Here is a 12,568-nt window from a genome sequence, read left to right on the forward strand (position 1 = left end):
AGGGCAAAATACCTGCAACTTTATGAATAAATTCTACCACCTTAAGTAAATAATGAAGTCAAATAAAACAACAGCAACAACATAGAAAGGTTCTGTTCCACACCATGTTACATCCCATCATCACAGAACTCACCCTTCCTTAATCTTTCATGTGATTTTGCTGTTTAAAAACTTCCAAAATTTAATCTTTCTTAATTATCCTTCTTTAAAATTCAAAATCTAATCATTTCTTATTTTTTAGGGTCATTATAACTAAAATAACAAGGCAGAAAGAAGACAGGGAACAAGGTAATAATCAGCAAGCTACTACTCTCCAGAGGCTTCTGAATATGTTTATTTGGAATATGCTTATTCAGAAAAAAAAAATCTACTAAGAGAACAATATATTATTCATGCAATTATATCTAACATAGGATGTTAACTAACATTTTGATGATGAGAAAGTAAAATGGACCCAAATATTTGGAAGCAATGAAAATATTCTATGTCAATAGTCAAGGGACATTATAGCCTCCATATTGCCCAGCCTGTAATTATACTGCAGTTAGCAGTATTGCAAAGTAAAAGGACCCATTCTCTATGGCAACATGCTTCGGGTGGCTATGGAGGCCTCAGATCTGAGAAATTATGTCTAGCTTATTTTGCATGAAGGTTTATTTTAAATTTTTTTTTTTTTTACTACATTTATGCCTATAAAGCTACTGGACTTTGTTTCTCTTTTTTTCCCACCTACTTCTTTCTAAGAATCTACACTGGCCAATGTACAGTCAAATTACTGAAGGCCGACTGACCCAGAATATACTTCTAGTAAAATAATAAGAGCTATATAAAGATATATTTGAGTTTCTGCCAATAACACGTGTTGATACTGAATATAAACAGTCTGTGTTCAAAAATAATATTCTCAATGATTATGCTGTGTTGCTTTCCTTACATTATACGAATACTGAAGAATGTAAATTTCTTCAGATAATGTCAAAAATTCATCTATCATATTATATACCATATGCTAAAAGGCAGTATCAGTTAAGAGGGAAGAATCTAAAACTACGATTCTGGGCTCAAGTGTCATCTCCAAAATGTACTCGCTGAACAATTGTGGGCAAGTAATCCAATTCTCTGGGCCTTATTTCCCTCACTTGAAAACTGGGAATGCTAGTACATACATTAAAGGATTTCTATGAGGATTAAATGACATAGTATATATAAAATACAGAGCGGAATGTCTAGAATTCAGAAAAGTAAATATCAGCTAATGTAACTGTTATTAGGGTCATTCAGCTGGCCCTACATCCATGAGATGATTTATACATGCATATATACACACAAAACATATATTCACGAATGCAGAACACATATATATGTACGTACACATGTGTATATATACACTTACAAAGAATTCTACGTGGTCATAGCCATTCAAGTACCCAAAAGAAAAGAAAGCTGCAGATTTGCTGAGGCCGCTACAATTTAAAATGCCTCATGTTGGGGCGCCTGGGTGGCTCAGACGGTTAAGCATCTGCCTTCGGCTCAGGTCATGATCCCAGGGTCCTGGGATCAAGGCCCACATCGGGCTCCCTGCTCCGCGGGAAGCCTGCTTCTCCCTCTCCCACTCCCCCTGCTTGTGTTCCCTCTCTCGCTGTGTCTCTCTCTGTCAAAAAATAAATAAAATCTTAAAAAAATAAAATAAAATAAAATAAAATAAAATAAAATAAAATGCCTCATGTTCCGTCGATTTTTGAAATGCTGTCTTAAGAAATTCAGCAATTACAGGGAATCTGGGCAAAATTCTGCAAGAGCAGCTTTTTTCTAATGTATTTCCAATATGAATTTGATTATTAATCAAACATTAGCGTATCTGCCACATATTGTGCCCTATTCCTACAGTAGCTAATGTGCTATTTGGCTACACAGTACGAAGTTTTAAGAAATTAATACACGGCTCTTCCAGGACATTAAGAAGCTTATAGGACAGGTTTCTTAAAACAAGGCTCAGATCCTAAGCAAGTAAGTGGCACTTTCCGTGAACACATGCTCTGCAACAACACAAAAATACTAACTCAAAGTTGTGAAATGATTTAGTCATTGTAAAAAAGGTTCAAATGATATGAAACCAAAATGGAGAAAGTAAAAAATAGTGAGACATGACAAGACATAGATCTGAATCTTTATCTTTACATTCATGTACAGGACTATTTCATGGTGTACACATTTTCTAAATCACTGTCTTTCAGAAGTATGACTTTCATTTATGACTGCATCTATGTTTCTTAAATGCTGCAAGTACCGGTATCCAGCTTTGTATCCTTTGTTCTCTCCTGGTTAGTATTTTATTATCTGCATTCCATTTGCTGCCTGAATAAGCCTTTTCCTGGACTTCCCTACTGTCATCCATCCTTTATTTCATCAATTAAAAAGGGATCTCCACACTGAATTCAATTTTGTTCTTTGGTCTAAAACATTGTACAAGATATTAATGGCAAGCTCACCAAAGATTATTTGATGTAACACTAATTACCTTAAATATAATACCAATGAAAGGAAATACTGCAATTTCAATAATTAATACAGAATAGAAAAGTAACGTAATTCAGTGCAAAAATGTTGATTTTCTTTCCTAAGTTTCCTTGTTTGAAGTAGAGGAGAAGGTAGGGGCAGACATTCTAAGTCTAGGAAACTGGATAAGATTATTAAGAAGCTTTACAGGTTAGTGAGACTTAAAAAAATTAACTTTTTTTTTTTAAACATGGCTTCTCTTGTTATGTCACTAGAATGATACTTCTATTCCTACGCTTGGTAAGGGTCTGCAGGAGGTGTGATGGAGGGGGCTGTCATAGAAAGAGCAAAATAAATATAGAAGAGGAAGGCAGTTAAACAAGGGAAAATCATGAATTTTCACATGAACGGTCACATATATAAGCTTTCCACTTATCGACCACATTACCGTCATGCAATGTCCCCTTCTAACCATAGCGTCTCCTCCTCCCTCTTTCATGCGCAATTTGGAATTGGCCGGCGTGGCAGCAATAGTTAACATCTACTGAGTGGCTATCAGGGGTCACTCATTCTGCAATGTGCTTTCAATGTCTCACCTCACAGACTTCTCAGATCATTCCCATGTGAAAGGTACTATTATTTTCCACATCCTCTAGAGATGAAATTCAAGATTCAGAGAAGAAAAGTGTCTTGCTCAGAGTTGCAGGAATTCAAACCAGGGTATTTCAGAGCCTAGTGGCCAATCTTGCAGCCATTCCCTCCCATCACCATCTCGGCGCAAGGACACAGAGATCAGGACCGCTTAGGTAATATCAAGATGATATTGCACATTAACCTCCATTCAGCACCAAACACTGGTAGACATTCTCGATAAAAGTAAGCCACAATTCCTACTTTTCTTAGTTGTAACTTAATGCATCTCAGTCACAAGGAAGAAATTATCTGTTTATTTTTTACATCAACTATTAGTTAAGCATGAGGCCACAGAGACATTATTTTCAAGATATGCAATGCATTTATGGAACCTAAAATGTTTACTATAAACCTCACACAAGAAAATCTTAATATAAGTTTTTATGGTTCCAAGCACATTCTCCCTCTTCTATTTTACATTAAGGTTCTCAGCCAAGCCTCTCTAGTTTTTAGCATAGAATAAAATTAGCGTATGAATATTATGGAAGTGGTTGAATTCAGGACATCTCTGTTGCTCTCTGGCGACTGTGCTCTAACTGATTTCACCTTCTCTACCTCACACCCATTACTTTAAGGAGGTCGAACAAAGAATGAATGCTAGCTCTCTTACCTGTTTAAGAGCCTTTTTGGTGTGTTGCTGAAAGGAAGACGCCAACTTGCTTTGCACTGCTGTGTTAGTAAGGCTTGAATCTCGAGTGGAAGACGCTTCATCAGTTACCTGCTTCGCACAAACTAGAAACAGAGAGAGATAATGATATTACTAATTTGAATTCCTTTTTTTATATCCACTGTAATTAACTCACTTGGAGCTTCTCTCCAATTGAAAATGGATACCTAAAATAAAGCCAAATAGCACAGTGAAAAGAAGAGTATCTAGATTTGAGAGAAGAGATCACTTAATAACTGTGTGGTCACAGTTACAAGTAACCTTTCTACTCCCCCGTTTCCTTACTCACTAATTGATGATAATTCCTATGTCATAGGGCTATTGTGCGGACACACAAAAAAAGAGCATAATATCTGCCTCAAGACTTGGGAGTCAGTAGATACTTTCCAAATCTGAATATGCAGATTGAGCAATGCATAGTCTTTTGAAGAAACAATGTAAATTTATGAAATTGTTTCAAATCTACCAACCGCCATGGTGTTCTTCCATTTAACAGCCCTCCTTCTATAAACGCCCTGCCTACTGGGACATGTTTATCTTGTCCTATGGGCCAAGTCATCTATCACAGAGAAGGAAAAACAAAAGCCAAGATGCTGGGTGTCAATTTAAGGCAATTATTTTCAAGAACATCATGCCCTCTGCAGATAACCATATAATCTGCCCATTTTTGCCAGAGTCAAGCTTTCCTGTTGCCTGTTCTAGAGAGGACATTTTCTTCAAAAAGGCTGTTTTTTAGAAGAACCAACGTTTCCCTGACATGGGTGACAAGGGCTCACATTCACTTTCGGCTCTGTGGAACCTGGGTTATAGCCGGCACCCATCCTTGGCCCTCAAACGTTCCACCCGAGAGACAAGGCTGAACACTGCATGACTCTGGCCACAGAGATGCGGGCCCTCTTCTGTGCACACTAGAGGGGAAGGCATTATTTGGAAAATCAAAGTAAGGAAGCACTGTGATTGGTGTCAGAATGGAGGCAGATGTCAAAGGCAGGAGGCAAGAGGAAGTTAGATGGAAAAAAAGAACTTGAGAACATATTGGAAAAGCTCAAAATATGACTTTTAAGGGCACCAGGGTTAACACTAATCCAAGAAAATTTTCCAAGGAACAGTAACTTGAGAGGATTCTGACCTGAGCTTTAGAGGCAGGTGGAGGAGTAAAAATTATTCTAGTCAAAAATGGAAGCATATGCACGTGCACAGTGTTGAGAACACTCAAGCTGCTTTAGATAGACTCAAGCACATGTTGCCTAGAAATAAAAATGCGGCTCATGAAAGAGAACGTTGGGGAAAAAAGAGTCAAGTTTTGTTTTAAGACAGAAAGTAATTAAGTTCCTGAGGACTAAACAAAATGAACAAGTTTTAAACAATAATTATTAATTATTAATGTCAAGCGCATTACATATGTGATCGCATTTCATCCCTGCCCCTTCATTGCTGCTTCCTTGCGAGATGGAAAGGTACTGCCTCTGTTTTGGAGAGAGAGGAAACTAGAGCTCAGAAAGGCTCAACAACTTGCCCACAGTAACAGAGTCAACAAAATAGCAGAGCTAAAAGCCAGGGCCAGACCCATATTAAAATATTTGGCCTCAAAGCCCAGAACTGATGCAGAAAATTCAATGTCTAAAGAAGTTTAATTTAGTTGTATCCTGAAGGTACTGAAACAGGAGGTTAATAAGGGCAGGGAGATCAAGTCATTTAACCACTTACATGAAAAAATTAAGAACTGTGGGTGAGAGTGATTGGCCCAGGAAACGCTAGGGTTGAGAAGCCAACCCTAGGATTTGCCCATGGACAAAGTCAGAGAAGTCCCCAAATTAATGATCAGGTGACTTGTTTCTATTTGATTCCATACAATACTTTTCCTTAAAACAGTCTAAACACTGTAGTTAAGAAACACTTTATAACACTGCTCCCATGACGTATGGCTCCTAGGCTTTTCTCCTTGCAATGATCACTAGAGTGAATGGTAACACTTTGCCAATCTTACTCATCAAGTAAGATGACTTACTTGACTTACTCATTACTAATCTGCTTGTTTTATATTCAAGAAATATCAGAAATTAATCATGGGTTTACATTCCAAAGATAAATTTACTTTTATAGTAATTACACAGTTGGCCTTTTTAATGTTCTGAAGTCTCTATGAAGTGAGACAAACTGAGGAATTGAGAGGAAGGTGGCAGAGAGGACAAATGATTCTAACTGAACAGACCTAAAAGTTGCAAAATAAGCCCAGCCAGAAGCAAACTGGGCATTAGCAAATATGTTTTATTACTTCACATTCTTAGAGTATTATCTCCCCCTTGACAAATGAAAACTTACTGATTAGTTAAAAAGGACCACCGCATGCCGTCTGTGGATTTTAGGGAATCTAGGGAAAATATGAGAATGCTTCTACATACTGGACATCCAAACAAATTTACCCATTTGCTTAGGAAGTGCTTTTATTCATAAGCCTTTCAAAAGTAAAATTCCAATGAAGCAGGATCAAAAAATGACAGATGTTGAATTAGTCTGTCTGTAGTGAAAGCCTTGCCCCCACCTCCCACATTCATCTGACTGCGACAGTAAGCAGTACACAATCAGCCCTCCTTCCTGAGCAGAACAGGTATCTTATAACTTGCTCTATTCCCTCTGACCTAGGAAGCCATAGGGTATCATGATACCTATTCCAGTATCACAAGATATAATGCATATTTTGATTTAAATTCACTATTACACCAAGTTAATAGTGATTCACATATATTTAGTGTTTCCAAAAGGAAGAACTGGTTCAATTTGGAGCCCAGAACTTCAGATGGAGGGCAGGACAATAAAATGAAACAGCATCAAGCAATCCCTTAAAGGCTTTTCGCAAGATGATTCATTTTTCTTTAACTTACCTCTATTTTGCTTTATCTTACATTCCATCCTATGCTCAGTGAAGCATCATGAGAATTCCTTCCTACATAGTCAATTTCTTCCCTGATCCCCTTTTCTGGAACTTGGTCCTACTTCCCCAGATCAAACCATGTTTCCCTAATTATTTATTTCTGATCAAATATTTATCAAACCTCTAAAAACAGTAAATGTAATAGAAAATGAAATCTACAAATGAGTATTCCTTTGGGTTAAAAAAAACAAATACCTATTTTTAAGGAAAAAAGTCAAGAAATAATAAAATGCACAATGTAATCCATAAGTTCCAAACAGTGCACCTGCGTGTGTGTTGTGTACATGCACGTGGGGTGGGTGTGTGTGTGTGTGTACTGACAAAAATGGACCCTTAACATGGGTGTATGAGTTATTTTATTCATTCTTTTGCCATGTATACGATGAGGGTGGCTGAATTGAAAAACACCAACTAGTTGGACTGTCAAGGTTCATGCAGATTCATATTCTGACAAAACATGCGGTTTTTCACTTTTACTTCATTCTTGCAGCTATCTTAATAACAGATGTGATAAATAAATAACGCGGGGCTCATTTTAAACAGTTGCCTGAATATTTACAAAAGGGAGTTTGGCCTCTGAAATACAAGCCAAAGAAAAATTAATGTTAAAGAAAGGACCAAGGGAAATGCCCTGTATGTGAAATTATAACAGAAACCAGGAAACTGAAGAATTAGGACAGATGTTTTATCCAATAAATAGCAAACACTGACAGGCAGCTTAGAAAGTGATATCTTTTTGGCATCAAACAAGAATGGGGCTTTTTTTTTTTCTAACTTCACTGGCATGATCACAAAACGAATGCCAGGATTTATACCTCAAAACCCCACAAGACTGCCTGCCCTTTCTGTAGGTAGACAAAATGAAGACAAGGAAACATTTTTTTTTAAAGGTACAGAAATGCTATTTCTGTCTACATTTTGCTTGGCTGCCAAAACTAGGCAAAGCCAAAGACATAGTTAAAAGCTAATCTGCTTGTTTTATATTCAAACAGGTAATGAGGTTCTCAGTATTTGTTGCTCAACTACCCCCACTCTCACTCACACTCAGATTCCCAAACCTCCTAGCCAAAATATTCTATTTGGAAGGCTCAGGACCAAAGAAAGATGGAAGATTCCACATCATCATGAGACCATCATGAAGGCTAGAGAAACTGGTAGCTGTCCAGCAAGACTGGATTTCTGACTCTCAGAGTCTCCATGTTGTCCTCCTCTCTCCCCTCTTTCATTCACCCTTCAACTTGAAAATGTGATCAAACTAGAAAATATGGGTTAGAGCTCATATTTTTTAAAGTTGAGTGACAGAAGGTATGGGCACTACTCCCCCCGCCCAGTGTAATTACTAATCCATTGACAAGTGTACAAGAGGGCTTTGACCTTTAAACCAAGACACAAAGAAAGGAGAAATTAGAATGCAACCTTGACTTTGTCTCTCTCTCATCTTACATCTTGTCTGCTTCCCCAACTCCCATCCTCTCTGATCCAACCGAGACCCTGCTGTGTTTCCTGAACACAGTGACTTGCTATATTTATTGTAATTGCTCCAACTGTCCCTCATCCAAATACCCTTCTCCATTTCTTTGCCTGGCAAATTCATCTTGACAGACCAACCTGGAACAGCTTCCCCCAAAGCCTTCCTGACTATGCCCGTCTCTGAGGTGGACTCACTCCTCCTCTTCCCATGTTTCCTTGGAACTCAGTATACGAATTCACGGCATTCTTTGCAAACAGTGCTTCTGTCTGCCTCACCACCCACAAGACCAGCAACTCAGGGACTTACACTTAGGTGCAAAGATAGGTGCAGAGCAGTTGATCTATAAATGTTTATTAAATGAAATTGTCAAATTTGATCTTCATGAAATGTATCTAAAGGGTCTATTTTTAATGTTAACATTCAATTACTGCTTTTAATAAGAATTCATGGAAGGGGAAGTCAGCAAAGCAGAGTTTAATTATTGTGGAAAAACATACATAAAAAGTGAATTTTTTTATCTTATGAAACTTTTTTAAATCATCCTAAAATCAATTAGGGAAAATATGAAAACCAAACCACAAAACATCCTATGCATGTTCGTGGAAAGTCACATGACCTGCTGCTCAATGTAAATAAACTCCCTTCTGCCATCCTGACTTGTTACCTTATTTTAAGAGGAAAGTCACAGTTTGGGGATTTTGCATAGTTAAATAAAAAATAATTTAAAAGCCAAAATTAGAAATCACAATGCTTATCTGAAATGGCAGGAGCTATGTGAGGGCAGAACCACAACACAGACCAGGATCCGCACACAATATAGTCCCTGCAACAAAGGTATTAATTGCTGTATGTCCCACTAAACCACATGGTAAGTAATAGGCTCTCAGAGGTAACTTGTGTTCGCAGGTCTAATCCAGGCAGGAAGAAGAACAGCCTTTGATCCATTTCATTTCTATCAATTCTCCCTCCAATTACTCCCTTTCAATTTTCTGATCAAACTAGATGCTATCGAAATAGTTCTCTGTAGAAATAATCCTGACATACATAGGCTTAATACAGTTTTTATAATTAAAAGATATAAATTGAAGAGCACAGAACACTGTGCACAGTTAGAATTCAATCACATTTTAAAAGAGAACTGAGTCTTAGAGGAAGCTTATTTATTTATGAATCATTCATTCAGGTGCAAAACTTTGGCTGAGCACCTTTGGGCCAAGCGCCGTATCAAATGCAGGGGGGCAAGAGCAAATAAAACCCAAGACCTGACTTCGAGATGATAAAGCTTTTTTAAAATGTATTTTTTCTAAGAACAATGGTATAGAACTATTAATTCTATCTGAGGAAAACCAAGTGTATGAAATCCTACCAGTGATAACTAAAATTTATTCTGAAAGATCGATAAGCACATAATTCAAAAGTATCCCCAGATGGCAAATAATCAAAGAAGATTATGTTTGGATTGTGTATACTTTATGTATCATACTTACATAGAAATTGTTCATATCAGATGTTCTGGATATACACAGTAACAAAATACATGCCAAAAGCTGTTAAAAATGATTTAATAAGGACCAGGCAAACCCCATCTGACCCCAAAATCTTTCCTGGACTCCATTTCTTTCAGAGAAAAGGTAATTCCTTAATCCTTTTTGGATCCAGACTAAGGAGAACTACCTTCTCTAAAAGCATTCCTTATTCCAAGATAGTATAGATATTGAGATTTAAACAATTTCCCTCATTACAATAAAAGACAACATTCAAAGCACATGAGATTCCAAGAAAGGCCAGCAATTACATAGAGAAATACTGGCAATAAAATAATGAAAGTAACAATTTTCCCCTAAGAAAACTTCAAGAGAGAAACTGTCTAAACATTTGAAGTATTGATACTCGGTAACATTTAGACTATCATCTATGAATAAAATATAGCTAAAATAACTGAAATTTTTACTGTATTTTATATCCTGCTTCATTAGCCCAATAAAGCCCTCTTCTTAGTCAGAAGAGGGTTGCAGAAAAGGGAGCAAAATAAAACAAGAGGAATAGTGAATCAGATGATAATTATACTAGCAATTTCTATCAGTAAGAACATGCTCCTAACAAGATGTAATCAGGCTGATATCATAGGCTACAAGTGATGCTCATCTGATATCATGGAACTGGATAGACTGCAATTTCATTGCAATGTCCACAAATGGTTCACAGGCACTTTGGTTTGCCCTGGACAGGACACTGAAGCTCCACAGTTAACTAGGAAGAACATTTGCACACTGAAGTATAGCTACAGCAGTCCCTCCTACAGGCTCTCAGTGTAGCAGCGGAGCCATTTAGTTATACTCGTATCTCTGGATATCCATAAAAATATCCCTTTAAACTCAGAAAAGAGAAACTCAAACCAGAAATAAAAATATTTAATAGGAAAAGCTTATCCTATAGGTACCTGCCTTTCACCACCTAACCCTTCCTACAGATTCCTCTCTCAGAATTATGGAGAGCAATAACACAATAAACTGCTTGCACGGGGCAAAACAGTGGAAGCTATTTCTGTTATATGGCACAAAACCTGTGATCTTCTACACTGCATTAGGTTCCTGAGACATCTACTCAGAAATACAGCAATCCACTTAGAAAATGAGAAATAGCAAGAAGCAGGCAAGAAGATTATCATTAAAAGATTGGTACAGGTCAAGGGTAAGTGCTTCCTCCACTTGTGGGCATCACTACTAAGTACTTTATGCTTTGACACGTAAAAGATAACTCTAGTATATAATAAAAGGGAGTTAGATAATGTACTAAGGTGGTTGACTGTTTGAGAAATGGCTATACACTGTCACTTTAAAAAGGAGAGAATGGATTATCTGGCATCAACGAAAAAAGCACTTTACTTTTTAAAGAATGGGTGCTTTGTTCATATATACTAATTATAAACTAACAAATCAAACAGTGGCTAGTTAAGATGAGTAACCTTTAATCCTGGTTTTATTTGAGAGGGAGTTTGCTTTTATTATGAGATCATACTCTTTTTGCAATCTTTATATTACAAAATATTTCTCTCAAGGCACAAGAAAAGAAGGGGAACGTACACTTAAATGGGTTACTTTATCAGCGCTTAGAAAACTTTCTTTTCCTCCATGACTGCAGGCTATTAAAACTGACCAAAATCCGTTTATACAAGAACAAAGTTCACAGTTCAAGGAGAAGTATGAAAGAAAACGAGGTTCCTAATGGGTAAAAGAAATGGAAAATAGTAAACCAAAAATGTATGAAAGAGCTGGGATAAGTCATTTGGAGAAGTTAAGATGAAGGGGGTGCTGTCTACATGATGCCCAGCTGTTCTTCATCATCAGATGGGGAAAAAAAGAGAAAATTAGTTTAATTAAAAGCACAAAAAGATTTCAGCATAAGGAAAAAATTCTTGACTATAAAGGTTATCAAAACACAGAGACAAATATAAAAGAGCCTGAGATTCCTATCCCTCTGGACATTTACTATTAGAATAATATCTAACTGAATTGACTGACAAGTCAAATGCTGGCTTGAGGTCCAGCCCACATGAACTTGAAGTCCACCATACTTCTCACAAATGCTGTGGGCTGGGATGAAAGCAGGGAGAATAAGGAAAGAGTGGGCAGAGGAGGTCTGATATCCTGCCAATGGTCATTTCTGACTGTGAAGAATATTCTCTTTCCTCCGTATTTTCTTCCATGTGTAACTAAAACAATACAATTTTCACATACTTAAGTTTAAGGATGCTTAAGAATTCCCTTCCCTTATCGGCAAGATTCTAAGGAATGGCTGTCAGGTAGAAGTTGATCCTGAAGACCCAGATGAAGGCACAGTGCCAGCATATGCACAATCACGCTGGAGCAACCACAGACTAGCTACTGGAAAACCTCCAAACAAGACCAACACCACCACGAGGAAAGAAACACCAAACAGGGTAGCAAAACATCCTCCAAAGTTACTCAAAACACTATCTTTACAGTCCCCTCATTTTCTTTCCCCTGATCCCTGCTCTAAAATTGCCACTGATAAACTGTCGGTGTGACTACTCTCTGAGGGCACCTAAACCTTCATTAGTACACTTCTCACTTCCTCCAGGAGGCTCCTCATCTGTATGTAATTGATGTCTCAACAGAGATCCTATCCACACACTTCAGGCCATCTTAAAGCACTTTTCACTTCTGAAAAAAGACCCCTTAAAGTATGGCCTCTGAGCCAATGAAAACAAAGAGTGAGCTGAATAATGTTTCATTAAGTTAACACAACCCTGCCAAGAATCATACGATCAGAAACCCACTTATAAAGC

General features: G+C 37.4%; 1 protein-coding gene across 5 annotated transcripts in view; it reads right to left on the reverse strand.

Annotated features, from left to right (window-relative positions):
- The window catches only part of ASXL3 (ASXL transcriptional regulator 3), a 183,014-nt gene that overhangs the window by 95,522 nt on the left and 74,924 nt on the right, over nucleotides 1–12,568 (reverse strand). For all 5 annotated transcript variants that reach the window (XM_032421416.1, XM_032421418.1, XM_032421419.1 and 2 more), the window contains one exon: nucleotides 3,800–3,921. In XM_032421416.1, coding sequence (XP_032277307.1) covers nucleotides 3,800–3,921 — 122 coding nt within the window. The remainder of the gene's footprint in view (nucleotides 1–3,799; nucleotides 3,922–12,568) is intronic.

This window comes from Phoca vitulina, unplaced genomic scaffold (assembly GCF_004348235.1).
Source record: "Phoca vitulina isolate PV1807 unplaced genomic scaffold, GSC_HSeal_1.0 scaffold24, whole genome shotgun sequence".
In the NCBI taxonomy this organism is placed as follows: domain Eukaryota; kingdom Metazoa; phylum Chordata; class Mammalia; order Carnivora; family Phocidae; genus Phoca; species Phoca vitulina.